The following is a 25,576-nucleotide window of genomic DNA, read 5'->3' as shown; positions in this document are numbered from 1 at the left end:
AGTATACCACTCGCATCCAGGAATGCTCGTGAGTTCTTCCAATAGAAGCCTGCATTCCTGCTTCGAGAGGTGTTTTGAATGGGTGTAAGTAGCTGTGATAGTGGTGAGTAATGAGGCCAGTGTGCGCAATATGTATTATATGGGTATAACAAACATAATAGAGAAAAACACAAACCTGCTAACAATCTTTTACCTTCAGTTGTCAGTTTTCTTCGCTTTCTAGACATCAGTGTAAGCAGGATTTTTGTAGGCACTATCTGATTCATCTTCTCACTGTACACACACTCACACATATATATTGATTCAAGCCCTCAGAATGCCTCATCTCATAGGAGTTGACTCCTGTCCGAAGCAATGCCATTTGTGGCCTCATGAGAAATCGAAGCACTCACATCTAGCTTCTGTTACGTGCACAGCAATCTCAAGATGTTGCAAACATCCCCACTCTTGCATTGATTACGTCCCTGCCCTTTGTACATGGCACCTTGTTGGACTCGAGTCCAAACAAGTACTGGGTTTCTCTGCAATAGGCATTTGTATAGTGTGTAGTATTACTCCCTCGCACTTCCATTGATATTGTAAAACCTCGTTGGCTTGGGATGCCCGTCACTGTTCGTCGGCGACGGCGGCGATGTCGAGAGTGGTGAACACGAGGCCGCGTACTGCGAACTCGTGCATGACATGGGCGGCGAGCCGCTTCCGGATGATATCGATGCGAAGGGTGATGCGGGGCGCAAGCCCCGATCTCCGCTCAAGCGCGGCGGGAGCTGTTGTCGAGAATGCGGCCGCGACTGCGGACTGCTGGCCGGATATGGAGGAGACCGCGAGCGAGATAGCGACGGGCCGAGGTGCTGCGTAGAAGCGAACGTCTGGACATGCGCGCGTGGTGTCGTCGCAGACGTAATCGTAGCGGTCGAGGGTGTGTGCGAGTGCGAATGACGCGCATGCGCGCTAGACGGCAAGAGCATGTTGGTATCATACGGGACTTGGGATGCAGGCATCTCGGCGAGCTTCGAGCTGCGCCGGAGCGAGGGCGGCAGATGGCGTGGGGAGGTCTGCCGCGGGTTGGCCTGGCGTGTGGAAGACGACGCCGGCGGCGCGGCAAACATGTGTCGCGGGGAGGACGACGGCGAGGAGCTCGACGGGCCCGCGGTCTGGTAGTAGTCGGGGGTATCGTAGACCTGGTGAGGAGATACAGGGGGCATGGCGGGCGCAGGGACCCCGTATGGCTGCAGCATGCGGAAGAGACGCTCCTTCACGGGCGTCGTCTCGTAGTAGACATTGGTGAAGGGTGGCGGCTGCGCTGTGGTCGTCACGTCCGCAGGCGAGGGGTATGCAGGCCCCGGCGCGAACGCAGCCGGGCTCTGCAGCTGCGCGAAACGATGTGGCAAAAACGTGCGGGCAGGTCCTGAGAGAGAACGCCGCGGGGAGTCCAGCGCCGAGGGAGCAAACGTCTCGCGCACATCCTCTCCAGCCCCGAGGCCCATATCGCTCATCTGCTGTGCCAGTCGCAGCACTGGCCGCCCGCGCAGTCGCGCCAGCATCCGCGCGTCGAGCCCGCCCTCAGCGCGGCCGGCAGCGCGCGGCGCAGGGAGCTCGTATGCCTGCTCCAAAGTGGACGGGCGCATCTGGCGCAGCTGCTGGCGCTCGAGCGTCACCGTCGGCTCGCGCTCGCCGTCGCGCTGCCGCTCGCGTTCCTTGTCGCGCCGCCGGTCGAGCGCGCCCTCCTCAGTGAACGAGCGCACGGAGTGCACGTCGTCCGACTCGGCGAGCTCGGAGCGTGCGTCGTCGTCCGTGTGCACTTCGCTCGCGTTCGACGACGCGTTCGACGCACCGTGCGAGTTGCGCTCGTGATCCCGTTCGCGCGCGGGTCCGGCTTCGGTGGCGAGGGCGAGGCCCTGCCCCAGGCGGCTCTCGAAGGACGTGTGGTCCTCTGCGGGCGCCTCTGGTGGTGGTGGGCTGGTCCACTTTCCGCGTTTGGGGGCCATGTGCTCGAGCTGGTCAAGCGGGAGTGGCTTTGGTACTTCGACCTGCGGTAATGACGGCGCCGGTTGCTGCGGGGGCGACGCAGAAGCGGAGGCTGAAGCAGGGGAAGACGATGGTGCAGGGGAAGACGGACCGGGAGCGTGTAACTCCGAGGGTGTGGGGGTGTCAGCGATGGGGAGGCGCTGGGGGCGCATCGGGCTGCTGTTTACGGTATATGGGACCTGTGGCGGAATGGGAGACAGGCGAGGCGGGACAAACGCGCCGCGGGCAGGCGAAGGGTGCAGAAGCTCCTCCTCTTTGCGTTCTTCACAAAGCTGTGCAAGGGCGACAATGGCGCGCTCAGGACGACTCGAGAGGATTCGGGATGCTCGCATGAATTCGCCCCGGATCTAGATGTTGATGTGAGGGAGGTGCAGGACAAGGAGGTCGACGACGTACGGTATACAGGCCATCTCTCGTCACGCATCGTGCGACATTGAAATCAGTTTCGAACGGATCCTGCTCGTCACGTAAGGGCTACGTCAAAGGGTGTACCACCACAGGGAGTCATACCTCAATGCACAATCGATTGCGTTCTCTCGGGCTGCCCTTCTCGGCCTATGATCGTCCGTTAATTGCGCACACAACAAGACAACAGCCAGTGGGTAGGCACCTCGCTGACCCAACCCTTGCTATCTTTCTTGAGGAGGCCCGCCCTGATGGACGCGACGCCGCTTGAGTAGTTGAAGTCGCGCGAATAGTACTTGAAAAAGTCAATCAAGCTGGCGCATTACACACGGACGTGTCAGTAACCCTGATTAAAGCGAGATATTATGGCTGCCACACACAGCTCGGCGACGCTTTCAGTATTAGACGACTTCCATCGTTGTCGTAGGAGTTCTATATCATCGAAAAACCTATACAAGGATGAGCCATGTGCGCCGCGCGTAAGCGAATGGGTTAGTAGGTCACCATATATTGTGTCCATTGAGATGAGTATCTTCCTGTGCGTATACATGCACCCATCAGACGGCCGCACAACCCGATCAGCCAGAGAACGCACTTTAGATATAGGCCGCAGAGGCGGCACTTGTTGTAGATTGGGAAGAACGGGAGGCGACTTGACATGTACAAGGAAATATATCACAAGGAGTACGTATCCGTATGAGGACAGCGTGCCTTTGTAGGGGGAGTTGATTTTCCTGGGAAGTATTTGAGCACAGCGTAAGGACGGTATGATCAGGCGTACCGTCGCTTGCTCCATACTTTGACTGGAAATCATATAATCAATAGTGGTAAGTGCGTTCTGGGCTATGGCGTACGCCACACTTACGAAACAGAACCATCGTCCGCACGCGGGCAGGATCGATCATCGCATAGCACATTAGCAAACGCGTGTTCTCTAGAGCGAGCCTATTCTCAAAGCCAATATCACATGCGATTCCGAAGGGGAGGCCGGGGGCGGGATCGAGCGACAATTTGACGATGGGTATTCGGGCATGTGGGAGCGGTTTGACGTGAAACTTGGTCTCTGACAGTGAGAGGTATCAGCACACGGATACGATGACATAGGATCCACGCTCGGTGTGAAATCGTAGTAACAGGATACTATATGCCGACGACCCAAGGATAGTCTAGCGCCAAGAAACGCTTCAGATAATATGAGCGCTTAATGGATTGTTCACGCCGACCGTGCCGTCCATAGATCAGACAAGTCTCCAGAGGTGGATGTTCGCGAGAGCATCTCCATTACGCATAGCATGGAGTCCCTAAGGAGTAGCATATGACAGGATGTACACACCTCGCTCCAGCAAGTCTCCCAGCATGTTCACGAGGTCGGTGGCGGAAAGCCGCTCCTCAGAATCGATCAGACAGCATAAGTCCATATCTGCCGTGGCGCATACACGGTCAGAGCACGGGCTGTGCGAGATGGGGCGAGCACATCACCTGAGTTGCGAAGGCTGAAGCCATTGGCAGTACTGCCGAAGGACAACAGCCGGCTGTCGAGCTCGATGGTGCGGATGAGGCGTTCGAGAAGCTTGCGGACGTCCTCCTTGACAGCGAGCTCTTCCGTGGTGGGCAGCAGCTGGATGACAAAATCGTAGAGGCACTGGGAGAAGTCCTGAGCGAACTTCTGGCGCGAGGCATGCCTGCGCTGGGGCGGGGGGTTGGGCTGGAGGTAGTGCTGTCTGGGCGACTGGAGGGCACTGGCGGGATGCGCGTACGCGGTGGCCATTTGGGGGCTGTGTCGGGGCAGGAGCACGGCCGTGGTGGCCGTTGGGAGGGGAGATGGCGGGCAAGCGAGAGACGGGGGGAGGTCTCTGGCCGTGGCTGCTCGCCGTCCGCTCTGACGCCATATATGGCAGCTCTGCTACCGATCACACCCACGTGGTCTTCCCCGCCTTCAGTCTGGCTCAAACAACTCGTACTGAACCCACAGCGCTGCTGCCCATTGCGCTCACATGAACACGTCCCTCCTCGTTGCTACCACCGCATACGAGCAGCTACCCCCGTGGCCATGGCCAGCTTCCGTCCCAATGCATCGGTAAGTTCACGGCACCGTCAGACGCCTGTTCCCAACAACAACAACACCGCGGCGACACGGGGGTGTTCCCCTTGTCTCATAACTGGCACTCTGACTTGTCGCAGCGGCGCCGCTGTGGGCCAGGCAGACCGAGACGGTCACCGTCCGGAAGGGAATGAAGCATCCTGTGCGGCGCTCGCCAAGAACGGCAAATTATTGGGTCATAGAACCGATCAAGATCGCCAGCCACGGGACGGCAGACGTCAAGATTATGCTGCCCTCTAATGCGGATACCATGCATTGCGCGGGGTCAGAAGACTGGCCCTCATCCCAGCCTTATCTTTCGCATGACACGCTGGTGTCGCTGACACCTGCCTCGGCGAACTGTGATAGACTGTGGGTATCCGAATTCCAAAATAGCCATTTATTAATACTCTATCCAGTCCTTCGCCCGCAACGGCTTCCAAAGCCACCTTCGCCTTCAGCGTACTTACCCTCCCGGCCATTATTGCGGCCACAGCGGTGCCTACATTCGGTGATCGGGAAAGATGAAGAGCACCTGCTAGATTATACGCGGCAATCGCCGGGAAGGTAGGAAGCATAGAAGCGTCTCTGCGGGCAGAAGACGCTCGCAATCATGACTACAGTACCTCCGACGTCTCGAAAACCCGAGCGGTCAGGTCCTTCATGAGATGAATGAGAGTCAACAGTCTTTTGTATATATTTTCTGCGTCTTTTTCTAGATTCTACTGATTTTCTAGGCAAGAAATGGCCGCCTGCTCCTCACCGCCGTGCGAGATCGCTGTGTACAAACAGGGTGAGTACCGCCGCAGACGCGACCGAGTGCAGTACGCACATGAACGCCGCGTCGATGCATGCTTTGACGTCCTTGTAGCTCACGACGAGACAACTCTGCTCGTCCCGCGCCACGAGCATGATGCGCTCGTCCGATCCCGCATCAAGCTGGAGGGAAGTATGAGCGCACAGAGTCCGTCAGGTCGAAGGCGCAGAACACACCTTGTTGAGACACGTGAGGACATGCGACAGGTTCACGACGGGATTACCCAGCTCGTCAACCTGGTGGAAGACGAAATCCCGGAACAGCTTGATGATGTACCGGTCGCCGGTCTCAGACCACCGCGGCTCGCGTGCAAACCTGCGGTGCAGCGGTACCGATGCGGGTGCAAATACGTCAAAACACGCAGCAGGTTCCGCGAAGAGTGAAGCACTGACTCCGGGCGTTCGTTGATGAAGCCGAACTTGCACAACAGGCGAACAAGGCGTCCGTTCTCAAGCTCCGACATGAGCTCGCCCTCCAGGCGGTCGACGGCACTGTTGTGGGGAGCGCGGATCAACAATGACAACAAGGTGTCTGAGAGATCTGGCGTCATACTTTTGTACCTCGTTCATCTCGGTCAAAAGTCTGCTGCCTATCATCTCGAACAGATGGCCGATGGTCTATGTGACGGCGATCAATGAACAGTAGCACGGTGTTCTTGCTGCAGCACTTGCCTTGTTGGGCGCAGGCTTCGAGACGAGGAAAAGCGCGACGGCCTTGACGTCTGCAGAGTAGTGCCGGCTAAGGTTCTCGACGGCCTTCGGAAAGTTGTTCATCGCGGCCAGGTTGTTGCAGCACAGCGCGAAGACAAGCTTTCCGAACATGACGAGGTCTTCCTGTTGCAGCATCGCAATGTCCGCACGCGATTCATACGTGAGCACGTCGATGACGCCGCACGAGCTGATGCGGACCCTGCAGCCACGCCGTTAGCAATCCCTCTCCCTCACAGCACGACATGCAGGTGTCACACCTGTTCTCGCTGGTGACAAGAATCTTCGTTGCGTCGATGATCCGCACCGCCATGCCTGCGTCGTGCACGGCCTTGATCGCGTTCGCGATCTGCACGATGTACGACCAGAGCGTGCGCTCCCCGATGCGCGAGTGCTGCGCCTGCAAGCGCCCGTTCTGGAATTGAGGCGCCTTCGACTTGATGTGCGCCTCGAACAGCGTCTGCGAGTTCGGATGGTAGTCGTACACCACCACGAGTGCTGGCGATGGGTCAAGGTTGGGCAAGAGAGAAGGAAAGTGGACGCGACGCACAAGAGTCGCCAAACGCGCGGCTCGTGAACGCCTCGTGCACAGAAACGATGCTCGGGTGTCGGATGCGGGCCCACGCCTCGATGCTGGAGAAGGCCGCCTGCTGCATCAGGCGAAAGTCTGCACGTACGCCACGGCCGGGACACGCTCAGCCTCGGAAGCGGCGCGAGACGACGTGAGATCACGCACTCTCGATCCTTCGTAGTGCGTAGGCAACACCATCAGCGGAATTGGTCGCACGGTACACCGCCGAATACCAATTTCCGAACTTGCGCCGCTCGCCGACGATGGGCTCGAGTGGGACGAGCGTGTGGTAACCCTGAATGTCCTCGGGGAGATTCAGGCCGGGTGCAGGAGCAGTCCGAATCGTCTCCGAGCGGCTCTGCAGCTCTTCGCGGACATCATCTGAGATGAAGTATCTGTGCTTAAGGCTGTCTGGACGAGGTCGTGTGTACATGAGGTATTCCAACTGCGAGGCGCCAAGGTCAAAGCGAGACCTGGCTCACGCGGGAAGAGGCAACGTACAGGTTGTCTAGCGAAAGGATAATCCGTGGAATAGTAGGGGTCATCAAGCTTGCCTTGGGCAGCTGCCGGTCTCGACCACGGGTGGAGGTTGCCCTGGACGGTGATAAGTGAGTTAAAGTCCACTAATGAGGGAGTCCGTGTATCATGATAATGCAACGCTGCTTGAAAAGCAGACGACTCGTGGTCGGACAGAATTTGGAAACGAGGAGATGATGAAATGGAGCAATCAAATATATCGCTCACATAAGGTCCTTCATCGCTTAGGTCATAACCCCCCACGATTCCCCACGTAGACTGAGATTGTCTGTGCCCATAGGGATCGTCAGTTGCTTGGGATTCCGAGTAGTCCGAAGGTGCCGATTGGAATTCCGCGGGCGAGGCTCGGTACTCCGAGAAGACTAACTCCGGAGGAGGAGGTAGATACTCTGAGGGTGCGGTGGACGACGGGCTACTGTTGTATCAATGAAGGAGACACGTTAGCGGAGAGGATAATGTTTATGTTGCGGCGAAAGCGCGTACAGGGAACGGGATCGCTGTGACTGTGTCGAGTCCGATGTGATTATGGAGCCTTCAGACGAGATAGATGTTTTGGGAACAAATACAGGGGCATTAACCGCCTGAGCCGGAAGCGCTGCACTCGGGACAGGCGACTCGGGTGGTCTGAACACAATGAGGTAAAGGAAGCGTGTGCAGTCAAACCACTCACACTTGTGCGGGTTCGTCACGCTGCTAGCCATTGAGTATCTTACAACATTGATTCAGTCCAAGGACATACCTGAGGGTGGTAATAAATACAACCTCTGTCCTGAAATTTACACGATCTTATTGTACAATGAGTCAGCAGTAGTATGATGCACCAAGAAGTGTTTGAAAGGGGATTCTGCGTGGCGCGTACAGTCTCACTCTGGACCTTCTCAGGAGGAGCGAGAATATACCCTGATATACCCGAAAGGCAGAAGCAACCCATCAAGGCTGCACATCAAATTCGGGATGACTGGGGCTAAGACTGATTATACCTGAGCGATATATATAATACCGGCCCAAAGATATAGCTCAGATTGCCCTGAGCAAGTCGCCTGAGCGCAAGACATGCCCGTACTCATCCAGGTGTGTAGGTATATCCACAGGAGTCTATAGCGCGCAGTCTGTTCCACTGGCAAGAACCAGACAGCTTCAGAGCGCGAAGATGCACTGTCTAGCCTTACCGCGCCGACCCGGCCGGGCCAAAGTATGTGCAACCTGCGGAAAGCCCCGCAGCCCTACAGACACCAACAACAAGACTTTACAGCAGCGAAACTCACCCGTAGATCAAGATATTCCTACACTGGCGTTGAGTGGAGTCTAGATGAAGCTGAGTCAGGCGCAATCGGGGTATACAGGCTTACGCACCCTTCTTGTTGGACAGTTTGGGGCTAGAGGGTTCCTCTGCAGAAGGAGCGACAATCTTTACAGCGGATGAAGAAGGCCTGGAGAAAAAGGCCATTTCACCCTGAGCCATCCTGCGGCCAAGAGGTGGTTTGTGCACGACGACCGAACTCCAGATAATCGACCCCCTCTCAGGGCGTATGTCACGTGCTGTACATAGCCACAAATAGCCACCCACAGCTAGCGGTGGTGGCAGTTGCTCTCTCTTCCGTTTTCCATGGCCAGCCTCGCGCGAGATGCTGCATTGTTCACGAATGCACTGCACAGACAAGACTACACATCGTGGCACTCGCAGCCGCCTCCCCTACAGCCGCCGCAGGCAGCAGCTGAGCCCTCTGATTCGCAGCCAAAGTCGAAGAAAAAGCGGCCGAAAGCAAGCACGTCTTTTTCTCATATGCTCGACCCGTCTGCCTTGGTGTTGGCCCATGGCTGATCTGTCGGTGCAGATGTCGTTTATTCGCAACCTGCAGATACAGGCACAGGCACCAATGTCAACACCCAGCTCGTGTACGCCGTGAATCATCTCAAGTCAAATGGCAATCCCATGCGACTGCAGGACTTGGCAATCATAACGAGCACCCCTCTCGACACCGACAAGGTCCTTCTTGAGAAGTTCAGAGCACATGACCGTGTCGTGCATGACCCAAAGACAGATCTATATTCATATCGTGTATGTTTCGCTCGACTTTGAGTTGTCCTGGCGGTTGCCCATCCTACTGATAGCACGACTACAACGTACGCAACAAAGCGGCACTCTTGACCGAGATCCAGCGTCAAACACGGAAAGGTGGCGGGCTTTCCGTGCGGACGCTGAAGGAGAGCTGGAAGGAAGCACCACAAGCTGTCGAAGAGCTCGAGAAGGAAGGTGATGTGTATGTCACTCGGACGCTCAAGGACGGTCAGATGCGGATGGTATTTTGGAATGAGATCAAGGCGGACGAGGAAAACGGTGGAATGCCGGTGGAAAAGGGTCCGTGTTCTTATTTGACCACAGTAGCTGCTGTCTGACATGTGGCGCAGAATTCAACGATCTCTGGCATGGCCTCACTGTCCCGAACGACGTGGATCTTCTGAAGCAACTTGCATCGGAAGGTTTGCAAGCTACTGCTGCTGAGACCCTCGTTCCCAAGGGGCCCACCAAAAAGAAGGGAAAGAAATCTGCGCCCCGGCAGCGCCAGGTGCGCATTACGAACACACATTTGAAAGGGCAGATAGACCTTTCGCGGGATTACGTTGCGCCGAGCTTGAAATGAGCAGCTTGGCTAGCGGCGGCGGTCTCGATCTTCTTTGGTCTTACATCATTGTTTTACACGTAGTGTATTTTACTATCATACGCTTAAGTAACATGGACACCTCTTATCACATCATGGACAGGGCGCGTGTAGTTTGTGTTAGCCGTACGTACTAGTAATGTGCGCTCGACAACGTTGAGAATGTACTGTGTCCGGTCCGAAAGCCAGTGAGGATTCGAGAGCGTAGCATGTAACAAAAGCATCACAACATTGTGTTCTCTCGGCGTGCGGGATGTCGTCCGTCGTAAGCTCGCATGCAGCTGCATGCCGGTTAGCATACACCATGTCAATTGAACACTGTTCGATTGAGATTACTCACCTCGAGCAGGAAAAGGGTCTGGCTGCAATCGCTTGTACAGTCATCAAGCACGCTGCCTTTTACGCGGTGGCTCATCCTGCTCCTCCGCTTCGCCATCCTCCATGTCCTCGCGCTTGTCGAAAACGAACGATAAGCGCTGCTGCAGCCCAGCGAGCTCCTCCTGCAGCTTCCGCGTACGCTCACGGTCGCGCTCTTCCAGATGCTTCACGTCGGCCTCCAATTTCTGGTTCCGCCGGCTCAGAGCGCGCAACGACTGTTTCAGCTGTGCAAGGCGCCCATCCTTCTCCTGTAGAGCGGCATGCCTCTGGTCGAGGAGTAAGTCGCGTTCCATAATCGCGCGCTCCTTCGTCTCTAACACCTGCAATTGATTTTCACGCTCGCTGCGGTGCTGTGTGGCGAGCAACTGAAGGTCTGTTATCTCGGCACGGAGCTCTTCGACTCTTCTATGCGTGTCTTGGCGCTCTTTTGCAGTGTTCGCTCGGACGTAGGACAGGACGCGAGATCGCACATCCTGCAGCAGTGCATCCATACCGACGAAAGTATCATTTTCATCAGCAATAATTGGAGGGCCTGCAACGATTGCTATTACCACAGCACAGACGACAAACGTCGATCTTAGATTAATGGCTTACTTTTTGGATTGCCTCCTTGATGTCCGAGATTACTGAGAAATGTAGGCGACAGATGTGAGCCATCAGCCACCACAGTCGTCGAATTGGATGTAGACAGTGGAGGAGGACGGAAAGCGACAAATTCATCAAGCAATGGAGCAGTGTCAGGATCAATATACTCGAGTGAATCACTGCCGTTGTCCTCCGTAGCAAGTCGTGGGCCTGATGTGCAGTCTATCCATGTTGCTATTATGGAGATGCTTCTTTGAAACTGGGTTATAAAGGACGTACCGGTAGACAGCCTCCGAGAGGTAGTTTGCTCCGTCGCAATGTTCCCCATTTTGATATGCTGGACATATTGCGAATATACACGGAATAATGCTGCTTTAGAAATGGGTTTGCGAGATGCTCCTGATTCCCAACTAGATATAGCGTCATGGAGATAGGGGCCGACCCAACATGCGCAGGATGTATCTGGGTGGACATCACAGTGCGCAGGAATACCAGACACGAAAGTCCCGCTCTCCTTATCCCAGACAATGGTCGGATAGGAGAAACAGTACTGGCGAATCGACAAGACACCAGCTGTCTGTGTGAGATCTGCAAGTGCTCTACGCAAGCAATCAGAGTAGGGAATGTCATCCCCACAGACAGGTGCCTGCAGGAGCAATGATGTAGCGTATGTCTGAATGTCAGGAAATGCGCCTGATTTTTTTAGGATTGCTCGAATATGAGTCGAGACCTGGATAGCAGTCATCCCCAGCTCCTTGATCAAGTCCTCACCCTCCGTTGCAAAAGGATATATCGGCGTATCTGGCGATGATATTTTATCGAGGACCAAGAACGCCTTGCAGAACACGGTACGATATGCGTCAGAATCATTCTCATCGAGTGGGCTAAGGATGCGGCTCAAGGATGTCTCAGCAAGGCCATTGTCGGTCAGGATATCCAGAGCGATTTCTGATGCAAGGTCTGATTTGGACCTAATAGTTCTATCCATGGCAGCTGAGAGGTAGTGCTTGAACTCAGCGAACAAGGGCCCACTGGTAACTACGGCTCTTTTGTCGTCCGTAATCAGCAGGTCGCCTATGTAATTTAGACCTAGCCTGTTAAGAATGATGCCATCCGGAACGAGGAGATATCTGTGGTAGAACGCGGGCTTTTCGGCCGCGCTACCCATGACAGGTGGCGACAACGCCGGCTTGTAGAACTGAATGGTCGGACAATGGCGCCCGCCAGCGGAAATGCGCCAAACCCGAAGCGGTAAGATGAAGCCGAAGACACCAGAGAAGACCGACTCCGGAGTCAATGTGCTGGGAAGCCCAACGACGGTCACGACAACCTCGTCGCTCGTGATAAACGAGGATTCGTGAGATGGTTCGGTACACTTGCCCACTAGCTTTGTGGACATGGACAATTTGGCGCGAAGCTCGTACAGGTCGATGATTGTCTTCTCCCGCGTACGCTTGGCTTTGGATGACAGCATATGAGCGATAATTTCGCCGAAGGTATCCCAATCTGCTGAAAGGGATTGCGTACCTTCGTTTCCGTCTATAGATTCTCGTCAGTTGCTTTTAACAGCGGGTAGCGAGGAAAGGGAGATTACTCGGTGATGCTCTCAGTGCAGTCAGACTGACTGGCGTCAAGTCATTGACCCTCACTTGGACCTGGGGTTCCATCCCTTCGTTCTGGCGCCAATGCAATTCGCCGATTGTGTGTCCAACCCTGAATGATACTCCTGTCTTCAAGGACTTGATAACTGGCCCTGCATTCTTCGTCGATGCTTCAATGTCCTGGAAGATACGTTGACTGGCGGCAATGAAGCTGGCCCCTGTTCGACTGCTGCTCTGCGCAGAGCTGAAAAGTGGAGTCGACGCTCCGTCAACCACAAAATGCTCGATGATGGCGCTTTTGTCGATGTGGTTATTATAGAAGGAGAGGGCGATGAGTTGCATGGGATGTCGCCAATATACAGTGCAGATCTCTAGGTCTGTGTCATAGGGCGTTTCAAGCTCGGAACGAGAGAACGTCATTCGAATAACGGTGATGGGTAACCATGCATTATCTCGCAAAGACGCGCCGTGTGGACCTGACAAGAGTCCCGGGAATCTCTTGACGAGTGCATCCTTGCGCCCGAGCCGCACCAAGGGATCCTCTTTCCGCAGATCCTCTAGAGTGGTATGCGTCCACAAGGGTTTACCTGTCTCTCTTATGACAACGTCCAATTGGTTCCGCGCGTACTCCCTAACGGCTAGCTGGATGTTCATCTGTTGAAGGGCGAGAGAATTGTGCGCTTTCCAGCAATAAACGCGCCTTTGGTTGAGCATGAGGGGAATGTCGACAATAGCTCCCCAGTTCAAAGTCTAAGAGGAGATCAGACGAGATGTTTCCACCCCGCCGACGCAACTGGAGAAATAGGCAGCACGCAAGCCGCGACTCTGCTCCGAGACGCGTTGCATGATGGTAGAACCACATGACAGTACCAGAATGGCCAATGAGATTTCAGCAGATCATAAGTATAAAAGAGGGTTTTCCCGGGTTTGTCCAGGCAAAGAGGATGATGTACACGTCGAAGACAGGAACAATGCAGATGTTCAGACAGTTTGGTGGAAGTCTTTCTAGAGTTTCAGACACCTTTTATGATACAAATACCCAGAGGTACAGAACCGTCGTACATTTTAATACTCTATCGCAGACTCATGGTATTCGACAGCGGCGCGGGGGCGTACCGGCATAGCAGGCATGATCTCTGAGGTCACTCAAACATGTCCAGAGCATTTTAGCGAAGCAGTAAAAACAGTCAACGGCGTCGATCACTCTTGAGCAAGGAAAGGGTTGGCAATTTCTTCAGATCCATCCACAGGGCTTAGCAGTGTGATAGTCGGTCCTCGCAGAACGGCCAGGCCAAGCGAACGAATGTGGGACTCCGTCTCTACAAGCGGCATGTCAGCTCTCCTCGGCAAGCGGCTCAGAATCAAAACAACGTACCTGTTTGTAACTGCTCCTGTACCTCATCAAGCACGAGGTTCAGGAGTTGGTCGTAGCCCTTCAAGATTCCAGTGACTGTAGGCACCATTAGCGAGGTCAATCTTAAACGGCCTAGAACGTGCCTTCTCTACCACCAGTAAACTTCACCCTAATTCTTTCGTTTACGTATTTCGAGAGGTCGAGGATAGCCTCGCGCTTCGGCTTATCCATCGTGGGCTGAGCCCTTCATATCCCACGTACGGTTGCATGAGCCCTGTGAAACTAGCAAAGACTAGAGGAAAGACTAACTGGGAATTTCGCCCTCTCGCGGCACCGCGTGCCCCTCTGCCGACTCCACGACCCTGCGTGCTCGTTAGCAAACCTAATTTTTAACTAGAGGACCATGACATCGCACTCTGTCCGCCATGATCAGGCTGGGTTGTTGTTGTTTTCAGGGCGGTGGCGTCCTGGAGGACGAGAGTAAATGATATCGCGGATTGATGGCAGGGAGTCCAAGCGTGAAGAACTCAGACTACGCGGCGTTGACAATAGCGCACGCAGGAGAACAAAAGATCAATGTGGAGATGCATCAACAAGGTCTACATGAGCACTGCAGAGGGAAAGAAAAATTAAGCGTGCCTTGTATTTATGTTGTGGCGAGCGAAGTCCTGCGAAAGGACTTGTGGCTTTGAAATGGCTTTGAAAACCCGACTGCCGCGCGTGCAGCTGCTTTCACCATCATCCCTTGACCCAACCCAACTCGCCACACGCTCCCTCCCTTCCTCTTCCTCTCAGTCTTTCCAGTCAAATCATAAAAGCTTCCTTGGCTCGTGTGCTCGGTCTGCAAACCGCGATTCAACTCTGTCTCTGATTTGCAACCATGAACGCCAGTGAACTCCTCGCCAATACCCTATCTCCTGGTGCGCCCCCCTCCCCTCGGTTCTTGTTTCGTGCCCTGACTGCTCTATTCTTCGCCGAAATACTTGTACAGACGCACATACGCGTCAGGACGCGACGCAAAAGCTGGAGAATGCCTCAAAGGAGAATTTCGTGAGCGATCAACCTCTTCACAAAACGGTGTGGGGTACTCATAGCGGCATGACCGTTGCTCCGAACAGCCCGCGTATACGCTTATGCTGTGTTCCGAGCTAGTAAATGAAAATTCGCCTTTACACGTGAGGAATGCGGCTGGTCTAGCACTGAAGAACACCCTGGCGGCGCGAGTGAGTGATGGTAACCTGATCTAACCGTGGAGCGATACTGAGCTGCTCGATAGGAAAGCGCGCGGCAGCATGAGTACACGAGCCGGTGGCTGGCTTTAGACAACGATACCAGGTCCAAAGTCAAGCAGGATACGTTAATGGCACTGGGCTCGCCAGTGGCAAAGGTCGGCACTGTTGCAGCGCAGGTGGTTTCTGCGATCGCTGCGGCCGAGCTGCCTCAAGGGCACTGGTCAGAGGTGATCAACATCCTGTTGCAATTCGTAAATCACCAGGAAAACACGAATTTGAGAATCGCAACGCTCCAAGCGATCGGCTTTATCTGCGAGTCAATTGTGCGTTTTCGTCATCGCCAATTTGATACCATCCTAACGCATGTCCCCAGAAACCTGAGATTCTTGCGCTGCGCTCGAACGAGATCCTGACCGCAGTCATTCATGGTGCTCGTAAGGAGGAGCTGTCTCCAGAGGTGCAGCTGGCGGCTATTCACGCCCTGCTCAATTCGCTGGAGTTTGTGCGCGAGAACTTCGATCGAGAGGTACCACTCTCCTCTCTGCGTGCACTCTCAATGCTGATTTATCTGCAGGGCGAGCGGAACTATATCATGCAGGTCGTTTGCGAAGCTACACAATGCCAATCTGTTCCCGTACAAGTCGGAGCGTTTGAGTGCTTGGTGCGAATCATGTCTCTGTACTACGACAAGATGGGCTTCTACATGGAGCGTGCACTGTTCGGGGTAATTCATCATTGCCATTCGCATGCGCATTACATCTGCTCACGTGGTTCTATAGTTGACCGTTATGGGCATGAAGCATTCTGAAGAAACGATTGCTCTTCAAGCAGTCGAGTTTTGGTCGACCGTGTGTGAGATTGAAACGGAGTTGGCATGGGAGGCTCAAGAGGTATTGCAGTACGCTAGCTTTCCCCCGCCGCCCCTGAATTCGACAATTTCACAGGCTTCTGAATACGGCGAACAGCCGGAGACGGATAGCAAGTTTTTCGCGAAAACCGCCCTGCCAGAAATTGTCCCTGTACTCCTGCAGCTCTTGACTCGCCAGGAGGAGGAAGCGGACGAGGATGAGTGGAACATTTCCATGGCAGCTGGTACCTGCCTTGGCCTGCTCGCGCAGGCGGTGGCAGACACGATTGTGCCGGCAGTCATTCCCTTCATTGAGGCTAACATTAGAGCGCAGGACTGGCACCACCGCGAAGCAGCTGTCATGACTTTTGGCTCTATCCTGGAGGGCCCGGACCCGACTGTCCTCACGCCGCTCGTCAATCAAGCGCTTCCGATCCTCATCGACATGATGACAGACCCGAACACCCAGGTGAAGGATACTGTTGCATGGACATTGGGTAGGATCTGCGATCTGCTCGTCTCAACCATCAAGCCAGATGTCCACCTGCACCCTCTCATTTCTGCGCTCGTCAACGGCTTGCAGGACAACCCCCGCATTGTCGCCAACTGCTGCTGGGGTCTCATGAACCTCGCGGATCAGTTGGGCTGGTCCGAGGGCGATGATCCGGCGCAAGCGGCTGGTGGTCCGTTGTCGCCATATAACGAAGGCATCATCCAGGCTCTTCTCCGTGTGACCGAGACGTGAGTATACCCGCTGCTATTTGTGCCAGACGGTAGCTGAGTATTTTCTGTATACGCAGTGCTAGTAACGAAGGCAACTACCGTACGTCTGCGTACGAGGCGATCACCTCGTTCGTCGCCCATGCGACATTGGATGCCATCCCGGTCGTACAAAGTACTGTTGTCGCCATTCTCCTCCGAATGGAGCAGCTCTTGGGAATGCAGGTACGTTTAGGGTAGGTTGACGGTCCCTCCATCCCACCCTAATCTATCGGCCATAGAACCAAATTGTCGGCATCGATGATCGCAACAACTGGAATGATTTGCAGAGCAATTTCTGCAGTGTCATTATAGTGAGTCGGTCTCAGATATGGTATTACTATGCATGACTGATCGGTCTCTGTAAATCAGAGTGTCGTCCGGCGGCTTGGAGATGGTATTCAGCCAATGGCGGACCGTATCATGACGCTCATTCTCCAGCTCATGGCATCTGCCGGTAAGACGTCGACTATTCTAGAGGATGCCTTCCTTGTTGTCGGATCACTCGCGGCTGGTAAGTCATACAATCTTCCAAGCCGGCTCATCCTCACGTAAGGTACCTCCAGCACTTGAGCAACAGTTTTCCCCCTACATCCAGGCGTTCCTGCCCTTCTTGTATCCCGCCCTCAAGGCGCATGAGGATACACAGCTTTGCATGGTGGCCGTCGGCATCATTGGTGACATCACCCGCGCGCTCGGCGAGCAGAGCGCTCAGTTCGCGAACGCATTCATGAGTGTGCTACTCGAGAACCTGCAGAGCGAGGTTCTTAACCGCAACGTGAAGATTTCCGTTCTGTCGTGCTTCGGCGACATTGCACTCGCTATCGGCCCGGCGTTCGAGCCGTATCTCAGCACGACCATGGGTGTTTTGCGCCAAGCTGCGTCGCTGCAGCCGAATCCTGTGCGTCGACTTTCGGTCTTCTGTCTCTTGTACTGACATACGCTGGGCCTGCAGCTCGACGTTGATATGGTTGACTATGTTAGCCAGTTACGGGAGGGTATCTTGGAGGCATACACGGGTGTTGTCACGGGTCTCAAGAATACCGAAAAGGGTGAGTTGTCCTGATGAATATGTGGTTGAGACAAGGCTCATAGTATCGTCGTTGCATCAGTGACACTGCTGTTGCCGTACGTTCAGAGCATACTTGAGCTCGTACAGCGAGTCATTGCGGACAACGAGAGGAGCGACTCCGCCTTCAAGCTCTGTATTGGTCTTATCGGCGACCTCGCAGATGCGTTCCCTGATGGTCAGATCAAACAGCTCCTTCTCGCAGAATGGATCATGACAGAGCTACGAGCAAGAGGTCGCTTACCGCAAGAGACCAGGAAGACCATGCGCTGGGCACGGGAGGTGAGAGTTAGATGTTTTAGTAGTAGTATCGTCTACTGACTGCTCGTATCTCAGATGGTGAAGCATGCGACTGCCTAGAATGCTCGCCGCGAGCGCCAAAGCGACTATTACTTTTTTCTTTTTCGTTTCCTTGTTTTCGATTACTCTCCACAATCTCGTATCCCATGCTCAGTCAGTCCTCTGAAGGAGGTACGCCATTTATGTCGCAATTGCATGCACAGTAGAGCGCGCCCGCGCGGCCCACCATGTCTTTAGGACTCATGATCTCGTTATCCGTCGACACGTTGCTGTTTCCATACTGTATTCATTGATTCCCCCCGCATCTGTTTGCAATTGTCCGGCGCTGCATTCTATATGTTTCTCATAATGAGCCCGATCCCGCCGTATCGCCAGTTTTCTAATGTCTGTTCCTGAAGGGAACCTATCGCTCGTGTCGTGTTGCGCACATATCCGGTTTTCCAGAGTTGAAAACATTACCTCGCATGCATGTATTCTGTTGTCGAATATCTCATCTAAAATATGGCTATCCGTTCCATCTGTGTAGACCACAACTAAATGTATATGACTGTCCCAAGGATGTCCCAGTTAAGGAATGCATAAATTCCGTAATATTTGTGGGTGCCCATGGGCGCGCAATGCGGGGGTGCTAATTCACGTGTCTGGAGGTAAGGGGTGAGGGCCTCCCGAGGTCCCACCATATCTCATTCTTTCCTCCGCTCTTACACCGTCTCAGATCATGTCGACATCAACGTTGCCAGTGCTCAACCTCTCGCCGCCCAGGATACTCCTGCCCACGGCCAGGGTGACTATGCCAGTCCATATGTCAGTTGGGGAGGAGCTGCTCCAACTTGTGCAAGAGTCCGAGACACAACCCGTTCTTGCCGCAGTACCGGTTTCTTCTGGCGAAAATGTCATCTTGCACGACTGGGGATGCGCCGCGCGCATCGTCAGGATAGTGCGCCCACCCAGGCTGGTGAATTCGAGTCGGCTGCGGCCGTATTTATTGACCCTGCAGGGTCTTTCACGCGTTCATTTGCTCGGGAACAAGGTAACGCGTAACACACTGAACGCTCCCGTCGACCACGTTGTACAATTTCCAGCGGATGAGGGTGTGCCGACCGCCGAGGCAGCGTCGATCTTCAAATCTGCCGCTACTACCCTCTTGAGTCGTCTCACTAAAGATGCCGCAGGCGAAGCCAGGCGCGATCTATACACCAAATTTTCCGTCATGGTCGAGGAGGTGTCCAATCAGCGCACTCCTTGGATGGCAGATGTGCTTATTGCCAGTCTAGACGCTGACTATGCAGACAAGCTCGGTGAGCACGACGTTATCCTTCGCATCTCATAAATGTGACTTGTGTGGTGGCCAGATTTCCTGTCAGCTGTTGAGGCCAACGACAGACTCAAACGTGCCACAGCCATCCTCGTCAAACAGACGTCCATCACTGAAGTGAGTAAGAAGGTCGCGCAATCCCTCGACGAGTCGCTCTCCCGGCAGCAGAAGGAGTTCTTCCTCCGCCAGCAGCTCGCTGCTATTCAGCGCGAGCTCCGCAACCTTCAGCGCTCGTCTGCGATCACACGCGGTAAACTCTCCGATGGCACTGATACATCGAGCGGAAAGCTTGCGGATACCGTAACGTCCGAGCTCGACGACGACGAGCAGGCGGAGGCGGACGACATGGCGGGCATCCGCACCAAGATTGAGGCAATGGCGCGGGATAGTGAGGAGCGCAGGATGGCTGTACGTGAGTGGCGGCGGCTCGGGCGCACGCCGGCAGCTAGCGCAGAGCACGGTGTGATTCGCAACTACGTGCGTGCTAGTATTCCGATTTGGTCGTGATGGTTGCGTGCTCATAGCGGGGACGTATATGCAGCTAGAGTGGCTTACGGCAGTACCATGGCCGGCATCCGCTGTATCTGCGGCCATGAGTAACCCGCTCGTCGCGCTGCACGATCGTGAATTCCTGGTCAAGGCTCGGAGGCAGCTCGACTCCGACCATTACGGGCTGGAAAAGATTAAGAAGCGCTTGATTGAGTATCTTGCCGTCGTGCGCCTGAAGGAGCTGCAAGCAGAGAAGGAAACTCGGCTGCAAGCGGTCGAGGCTGATAAAAGCGCGCAGGCCGCTGCTGATGCCCCATCGTCAAAGGCAGATGGTCTGCCTGCCCAGAATGACTCGAAAGCGCTTGTTTCGTATTCGCAAGAGAAGGCTGTTGGGATTCCAAAGCAACCACAGGTTCACATACGGGCAACGAGGAAGACGGGCGTGAAGGGTCCTATCTTACTGTAAGCAAATATCTGCCCGTTGTTGTTCCGATGATGACGGTGCATATATTACAAGCTTCGTCGGCCCTCCTGGCACGGGCAAAACGTCCCTCGGACAGTCCATTGCGCGTGCCTTAAACAGGCCATTTGAACGTATATCGCTGGGCGGTGTGCGTGATGAGGCCGAGATTAGAGGCCATAGGCGAACGTATGTCGCCAGTGGTCCGGGCAATATCGTGCAGGCGCTGCGTAAGGCGGGCAGGCCAGATCCTGTCATTCTTCTGTTAGTATTTTCGCGCACCGCGACTCCCAGTAGCTGATTCTCCAGCCCCTGACAGGGATGAGGTGGATAAGATCGCGAGCAGTAATTTCCACGGTGACCCTGCCGCTGCGTTACTTGAGGTACTCGACCCGGAGCAGAATCACTCGTTCCGAGTATGTGGCGTTGTTGTAAATTCAGATTTGATGCTGAATGACATATTGCTAGGACCATTATATCAACGTCCCGATAGATCTTAGTCAGATTCTCTTCATCTGCACCGCTAACACCCTCGATACTATCGCTGCACCCTTACTCGACCGGTGTGAGATTGTACATTTGTCAGGTACGAGAAAGGTGCAATGAAGTTTGTTCCATGCTCATGACTTGCGTATTTATCAGGCTACACGTACGATGAGAAAATACACATTGCCCGGAAATTCCTTATCCCCAAACAGCTCAAGGCGAACGGGTTGACTGCTGACCATTTAACACTAACTGAACCCGCCCTCCTTCACATTGCGACACGCTACACACGGGAAGCCGGCGTTCGCTCGCTAGAACGGGCAATCGGGGCTGTCGTGAGGTACAAGACCGTGGAATGGGCAGAGTATTGCGATAGCATCGGCGCCGAACTCGATTCTGCTGTCCCCATCGACAATGTAGCAGGCGAGGGCTATAAGAAGGTGGTCGAGGAACACGAGCTGGAGCAGATCCTCGGCATTGCACGATGGGACGAAGAGGAACGGGAGCGAGAGGAGAGACGAGGGCTTGTTTACGGCCTTGTCGTGACTGGTATGGGCGAGGGCGGCATCCTTCCCGTCGAGACCAGCGTTGTCCCTGGCAGCGGCAAGCTGAAATTGACGGGCAGCTTGGGTGATGTTATCAAGGAGAGTGCAGAGCTGGCCCTGAGCTGGGTGAAGAGCCATGCGTACGAACTGTACATCACACAAACGCGTTCGCAGGACCCGCTGAAGAACCCTGACCCAGTCGACATCCACCTGCACTTACCTTCGGGAGCGGTCAAGAAGGATGGCCCGTCAGCAGGCATAGCGATGGTACGCTTCTGTGATGTGTATTACGTGTTAGAAAACTGATTTACGTCTTAGACATGCGCTTTCGTGTCTTTACTCACTGGTGCATGTGTCCCGAATAATATTGCAATGACGGGCGAGGTACGTGTGATGACTCTTGATGAGTCCTATGTGCATTAATGGCTGATCTCCACGTCCCAGATCACACTTCGCGGGCGAGTCGGGCCCGTTGGCGGCATCAAGGAAAAGGTTCTCGGTGCGCACCGGGCACAGGTGACTAAAGTCATTTTGCCGTGGGCGAACCGGAAGGACGTCGAGCACGACGTGCCGCTGGAGGTTCGCACCGAGATGGAATTCGTGTTCGTACGTACCCTTGAAGATGTCTTGGAAGCTGCGTTTGGTAAGGGTGTCATCGGATGGAGAGGAAATGTCATGCTCGTGGAGAGTCGCTTATGAATTAATTTTTTTTACGATCATGTATTCTGGATATCTTGTGTTTTAGCTTGTCATGTCGATCGTGGATTCTTCCTGGAGGTCTTTGCCCATTCTATCATTTTTTCTATCATTCTTGCCCTTCTTGGATGCCTCATTTCTTCTCAACCTACACGTGTTTCTTACATGATGAATGCCCTTGCAAAAACGTTGTAGTGTACATTATCATGCTTGCGTTCCGATACCTAATGTCCATCATGATGAAACTACTCCTCTGATCCATTTCTCATAATCAAATTTGACTGGTAGCGGATCGCGATGACCGTCCAGTCGCTGCGGGCTGACGTTGTAGACATACGCTGCAAATGTGTCTTCACGCGGTTCCTGAAGACAAGACAGCTCGCCCTGTGCAAGCCAGACACCGTTCTGGTATTTTTCCCAGTCATCCCTGGCGACACCATCATCCGTGGTGACTAGCAATTCTTCGTATTGGTCAACATAGCTGCAGCCACGCAACGTGAGAGGTATTCGTGGCAATATAAATACAATACTTACTCTTGATATTCGCTCTCCTCTTCCGGAGACAACGAAGGATTCATCAATTGTTGTGCGATCATCTCCGTTGAGGTGGGGTCGAGCTCGACGACGGTGCCTTGGTGTCGAGACTTGGGTCTGGTCGAACGATCAATCTGAGAGATTCGGGAACCGGGCACGGGGCTCGACCTCATCCATCTCCGCACACCATCCATGAGCCTGTGATTGTGTGTTAGACGAGAGTTGTAGCAGCTGTTCGATGGTGCATGCTTACCTGGGATGATGGTGCGTCGCTGAGTTATGATGAGGCAGGAAGGGGCTGTGGTTAATGTCCCGGGCAGTTTTTCTATAGCATAGTTTGTAGTCAGTCGACATTGTGTTAGCGACTAGTAACGAATCACGCCTCACCCCGGGAGCTTAAGAGTACTGTTCATGGAGAATGCGAAGTGCTTCCCGAGCGATGTGAATAGTAGCGGTCGATAATACTCAATCCAGAAATCGCCCCTCGTGTTGACGAATTGGTTGATACCCTTGTCGCAGTCATCGAGAGCGTAGGCCGGCTGTAGATGCTCCACTTTGAACCATCGCTGGTAGTTGCCGCGTTGCGGAGGCCGGGCTGTTCGTTCGGGATTGATACCAAGAAATAGGTTGATCGCAGTCTGCTTGTCTGCATCTGCAGGAGTGTAAGTAAAAAAGGTTGTCAACCCAATGATGCGTCGTGCGACTTGCCTAGGAGTGAGTTGGCGTAAAAACGCCGCAGGTTCTCGATAATATCCCGCGAGTGGCTATTCCAGTGGGGCATTCGTCTGTACGTCTCCACGCGGTTTACGAGAGCACTACCCGTGTACTGCAGCGCCAGGCCTATGGGAAGCCTTAGTGACGATACTGGCTATCTCAACGAGCCACATACTGTCGCCATGGTCATGGTACATTTCGGTGAGCATGTTCACCGCGTCAGAGTCGAAGGCAAGATTCGGCGAGTCCACCACTCCAAGGGCGTACAGCTGGTGTCCGAGCGCACGCTTCCCAAAAACGAACTGCGCGGCGTTGGTTCGGTCGAGGCAATCGACACAGTTCGTACGACAAATGCCGTTCTGCAAGGACATTGTGCCGCGCCACGACATGTCTAGGCGCATCCTGCACTGCCATCAGTCTGCATCGATGCTCTGCTTCTAAGGTGCTTACTCGTCCACATTCTGCAGCACATGTGAGTATGGCTCTGGCCCAGAGTGGAAGAACCCTGTCATCTGAATGGATTCCTCCGCAATATCTTCCAGGTACCCAATAACATCCTGCGTCTTCCTGCACAGATGTTATCAGATGAGCCAGATAGCTGGGAATGGGGTTCGGCAAGAACGTGCGTGCTTACTCCTTGTATGCGCGAGACATGTCCCATGCACGGTAAATCATCCGCTTGTCTAGCGGCAGGAACTGGTTGAGATACTCGACACACTGGGTGTACTCCACACCGAGCTTGGACTCGCGGGCGACGGGCTCGCGCTTCTTGATCAGGTTCAGAATCATGATTGGCGCGCCGTACCGCGCGAGGAGGTCGTCGAAGTGCCGTGACGCGGCGGTGTAGAATGGGTCCATGACGCTGACTGGGAGAGATAGAGTCCATTACAATGCTTGCCTGGAGGAAGCGGTAAAACGTACTTTCGATAGGCGGCTTCGGGCTCATGCTGTTTGTTTCCTGGGCCCAGTAAACAGGTATGCTGCCGCGGTACTTGACAATAGGATTAGCCAGCCCTCATCCACGATGTTTCAAATCACGGCCGGACTCACCTGGACGTAGCTGGTGAAATTCGGGCTAGGGCGTCGGCCCTGTGGATCATGCTCTGAGGTGCGAGGAGCGGGATAGTAGAACGGAGTCGTCAACGTCTCTGAGACGATCTGCTCTGTCTCGACCTCATTCGCGACGTTGCCCTAAAGAGAACTTAGATTTGCATGCCATAGAAAGACATGATAATTTACCTCATCGTTTACACCACGCTTGAGATACCGAGCACCAGCATGATGCCTTGACCGTCGGGCAATGAGTGTGATAAAAACAACTCGTCCGAGAACGGTCAGCTCTGTTCAGTGGAGTCAGCAGTAGCTCTAAATATGAGTGCAGACCTGTACTGACTCGCCTGATCGACGTGCCCATGAATCAGTGGCAGCAGCCAGTAGGCCTTGACTGAGGGCGGGCGGCCATCTCTGAATGGCGCGGTCAGCATATGGTGGTTCCACGCGAACCTATCGTTGAACATCCAGCGACGCTCCGGAGGGAGACCTGTCCGCGTCAAGTTGTGTTGCAGCGTGGATGTCAAGTCATACGTATAGCTGAAATAGAAGTTCTTGGACATGTCGACCTGCTTGAAGATGCTCATGAGACGCTGCTCCTCTGCGGGCTTGTCGATCTTGTGGTTGAAGCACACAGGCACGATGTCAGTGCCCTCACAGTGATAAATGTAGTGTCCCCCGAGGAGTGCGACCACGGACCGCTTGGAGATGACGACCATGTACCACCCTGCAGAGAACTTGACAAATCCTGGTATATTGGGAATGTTTAATTGTACCATACATGACTTGTATGCGCGACGGAGGGCGCACCAGCGATGCCGAAGAGTACTCTAGCCTTCCCAAGGCCCCCGCAGCCTCTGTTTCCGTCCTCGAGCATCTTGAGCATGGAACTCATTTGCTTCCCACTGTACACGGCCTCATCCTCGACGACCTCGAGCTCATCATGCGAGGTGCGGTCAATTTTGATAATGCGGTGGCGCGAGTCGGACGTATTTGAAGCGACGATGTAGAAGCGCAGTCTGTTCTCGTACAGGATAAACTTGTTGAACACCAAGCCAGAGTCGTCGGGGCGCAGTGCCTTTGCTGACGGCGCGCGGGTCGAGGAAGCTCCCATGCTGATTGAGGGCCCTCTACTCTCCTCGGACTTTGGTAAGGAAACTGCTTCATTGGAGTCCTGGAGCGAGGACAACGAGTGCTGTGAGACGGGGGTGACCGTGTCGCTGGTATCCGAGACCGCGTCCGAACTGTCCACTGCGTCTGGGATGACGAGACGAGGGACCTCTCCGCCCAAGCCTGAAACTTGGACCGACATATCAGCGCTGTTGTCTAGAGAATACAATCGTAAAAGGCATGATAG

General features: G+C 54.3%; 8 protein-coding genes across 8 annotated transcripts; 3 read left to right on the top strand and 5 right to left on the bottom strand.

Moving 5' to 3' along the window:
* Positions 1 to 551: 551 nt before the first annotated feature.
* Positions 552 to 4,201, bottom strand: POSPLADRAFT_1061023 (hypothetical protein; the record flags this gene model as incomplete). Its single annotated transcript, XM_024481332.1, has 11 exons — positions 552 to 2,375; positions 2,425 to 2,484; positions 2,539 to 2,583; positions 2,639 to 2,747; positions 2,814 to 2,882; positions 2,938 to 2,969; positions 3,029 to 3,167; positions 3,215 to 3,236; positions 3,299 to 3,496; positions 3,767 to 3,853; positions 3,913 to 4,201. 11 exons carry the CDS (start codon positions 4,199 to 4,201, stop codon positions 552 to 554), a joined length of 2,874 nt encoding a protein of 957 aa, XP_024334734.1.
* A 985-nt stretch (positions 4,202 to 5,186) lies between these two features.
* POSPLADRAFT_1067653 (hypothetical protein) lies at positions 5,187 to 7,153 on the bottom strand (the record flags this gene model as incomplete). Its single annotated transcript, XM_024482213.1, has 10 exons — positions 5,187 to 5,291; positions 5,346 to 5,452; positions 5,507 to 5,645; positions 5,723 to 5,821; positions 5,883 to 5,947; positions 6,002 to 6,239; positions 6,298 to 6,535; positions 6,588 to 6,704; positions 6,774 to 6,966; positions 7,091 to 7,153. 10 exons carry the CDS (start codon positions 7,151 to 7,153, stop codon positions 5,273 to 5,275), a joined length of 1,278 nt encoding a protein of 425 aa, XP_024334733.1. The 3' UTR covers positions 5,187 to 5,272.
* Positions 7,154 to 8,751: 1,598 nt separating this feature from the next.
* On the top strand, positions 8,752 to 9,971 carry POSPLADRAFT_1067652 (hypothetical protein; the record flags this gene model as incomplete). The annotated part of the gene is made up of 4 exons (XM_024482212.1): positions 8,752 to 8,911; positions 8,981 to 9,204; positions 9,258 to 9,504; positions 9,555 to 9,971. The coding sequence occupies 4 exons, from the start codon at positions 8,752 to 8,754 to the stop codon at positions 9,785 to 9,787; spliced, it is 864 nt and encodes a 287-aa protein (XP_024334732.1). The 3' UTR covers positions 9,788 to 9,971.
* Positions 9,972 to 10,188: 217 nt separating this feature from the next.
* Positions 10,189 to 13,083, bottom strand: POSPLADRAFT_1061020 (hypothetical protein; the record flags this gene model as incomplete). Its single annotated transcript, XM_024481331.1, has 4 exons — positions 10,189 to 10,715; positions 10,778 to 10,978; positions 11,048 to 12,307; positions 12,363 to 13,083. 4 exons carry the CDS (start codon positions 13,081 to 13,083, stop codon positions 10,189 to 10,191), a joined length of 2,709 nt encoding a protein of 902 aa, XP_024334731.1.
* Positions 13,084 to 13,361: 278 nt separating this feature from the next.
* Positions 13,362 to 14,275, bottom strand: POSPLADRAFT_1173922 (hypothetical protein). Its single transcript, XM_024488260.1, has 5 exons — positions 14,139 to 14,275; positions 14,033 to 14,085; positions 13,867 to 13,967; positions 13,745 to 13,819; positions 13,362 to 13,688 (listed from the first exon to the last, which is right to left on the bottom strand). The coding sequence occupies exons 1-5, from the start codon at positions 14,148 to 14,150 to the stop codon at positions 13,570 to 13,572; spliced, it is 360 nt and encodes a 119-aa protein (XP_024334730.1). The 5' UTR covers positions 14,151 to 14,275; the 3' UTR covers positions 13,362 to 13,569.
* Positions 14,276 to 14,603: 328 nt separating this feature from the next.
* Positions 14,604 to 18,489, top strand: POSPLADRAFT_1173921 (hypothetical protein; the record flags this gene model as incomplete). The annotated part of the gene is made up of 15 exons (XM_024488259.1): positions 14,604 to 14,643; positions 14,715 to 14,773; positions 14,842 to 14,946; positions 15,000 to 15,278; positions 15,329 to 15,481; positions 15,530 to 15,679; positions 15,735 to 15,845; positions 15,900 to 16,543; positions 16,603 to 16,747; positions 16,804 to 16,875; positions 16,934 to 17,075; positions 17,128 to 17,462; positions 17,517 to 17,613; positions 17,674 to 17,912; positions 17,967 to 18,489. The coding sequence occupies 15 exons, from the start codon at positions 14,604 to 14,606 to the stop codon at positions 17,988 to 17,990; spliced, it is 2,595 nt and encodes an 864-aa protein (XP_024334729.1). The 3' UTR covers positions 17,991 to 18,489.
* Positions 18,490 to 18,648: 159 nt separating this feature from the next.
* Positions 18,649 to 21,924, top strand: POSPLADRAFT_1049677 (hypothetical protein; the record flags this gene model as incomplete). The annotated part of the gene is made up of 9 exons (XM_024479815.1): positions 18,649 to 19,228; positions 19,283 to 19,732; positions 19,770 to 20,196; positions 20,252 to 20,458; positions 20,514 to 20,610; positions 20,663 to 20,780; positions 20,837 to 21,492; positions 21,544 to 21,609; positions 21,670 to 21,924. The coding sequence occupies 9 exons, from the start codon at positions 18,649 to 18,651 to the stop codon at positions 21,922 to 21,924; spliced, it is 2,856 nt and encodes a 951-aa protein (XP_024334728.1).
* Positions 21,925 to 22,155: 231 nt separating this feature from the next.
* On the bottom strand, positions 22,156 to 25,531 carry POSPLADRAFT_1049676 (hypothetical protein; the record flags this gene model as incomplete). Its single annotated transcript, XM_024479814.1, has 14 exons — positions 22,156 to 22,402; positions 22,456 to 22,653; positions 22,709 to 22,780; positions 22,843 to 23,107; positions 23,164 to 23,295; positions 23,345 to 23,571; positions 23,620 to 23,736; positions 23,804 to 24,035; positions 24,091 to 24,160; positions 24,220 to 24,360; positions 24,409 to 24,509; positions 24,563 to 24,967; positions 25,030 to 25,302; positions 25,354 to 25,531. The coding sequence occupies 14 exons, from the start codon at positions 25,529 to 25,531 to the stop codon at positions 22,156 to 22,158; spliced, it is 2,658 nt and encodes an 885-aa protein (XP_024334727.1).
* Positions 25,532 to 25,576: the final 45 nt, after the last annotated feature.

Source organism: Postia placenta, assembly GCF_002117355.1.
Source record: "Postia placenta MAD-698-R-SB12 unplaced genomic scaffold POSPLAscaffold_16, whole genome shotgun sequence".
In the NCBI taxonomy this organism is placed as follows: domain Eukaryota; kingdom Fungi; phylum Basidiomycota; class Agaricomycetes; order Polyporales; family Adustoporiaceae; genus Rhodonia; species Rhodonia placenta.
This window is presented reverse-complemented; position numbering and strand designations above follow the sequence as displayed.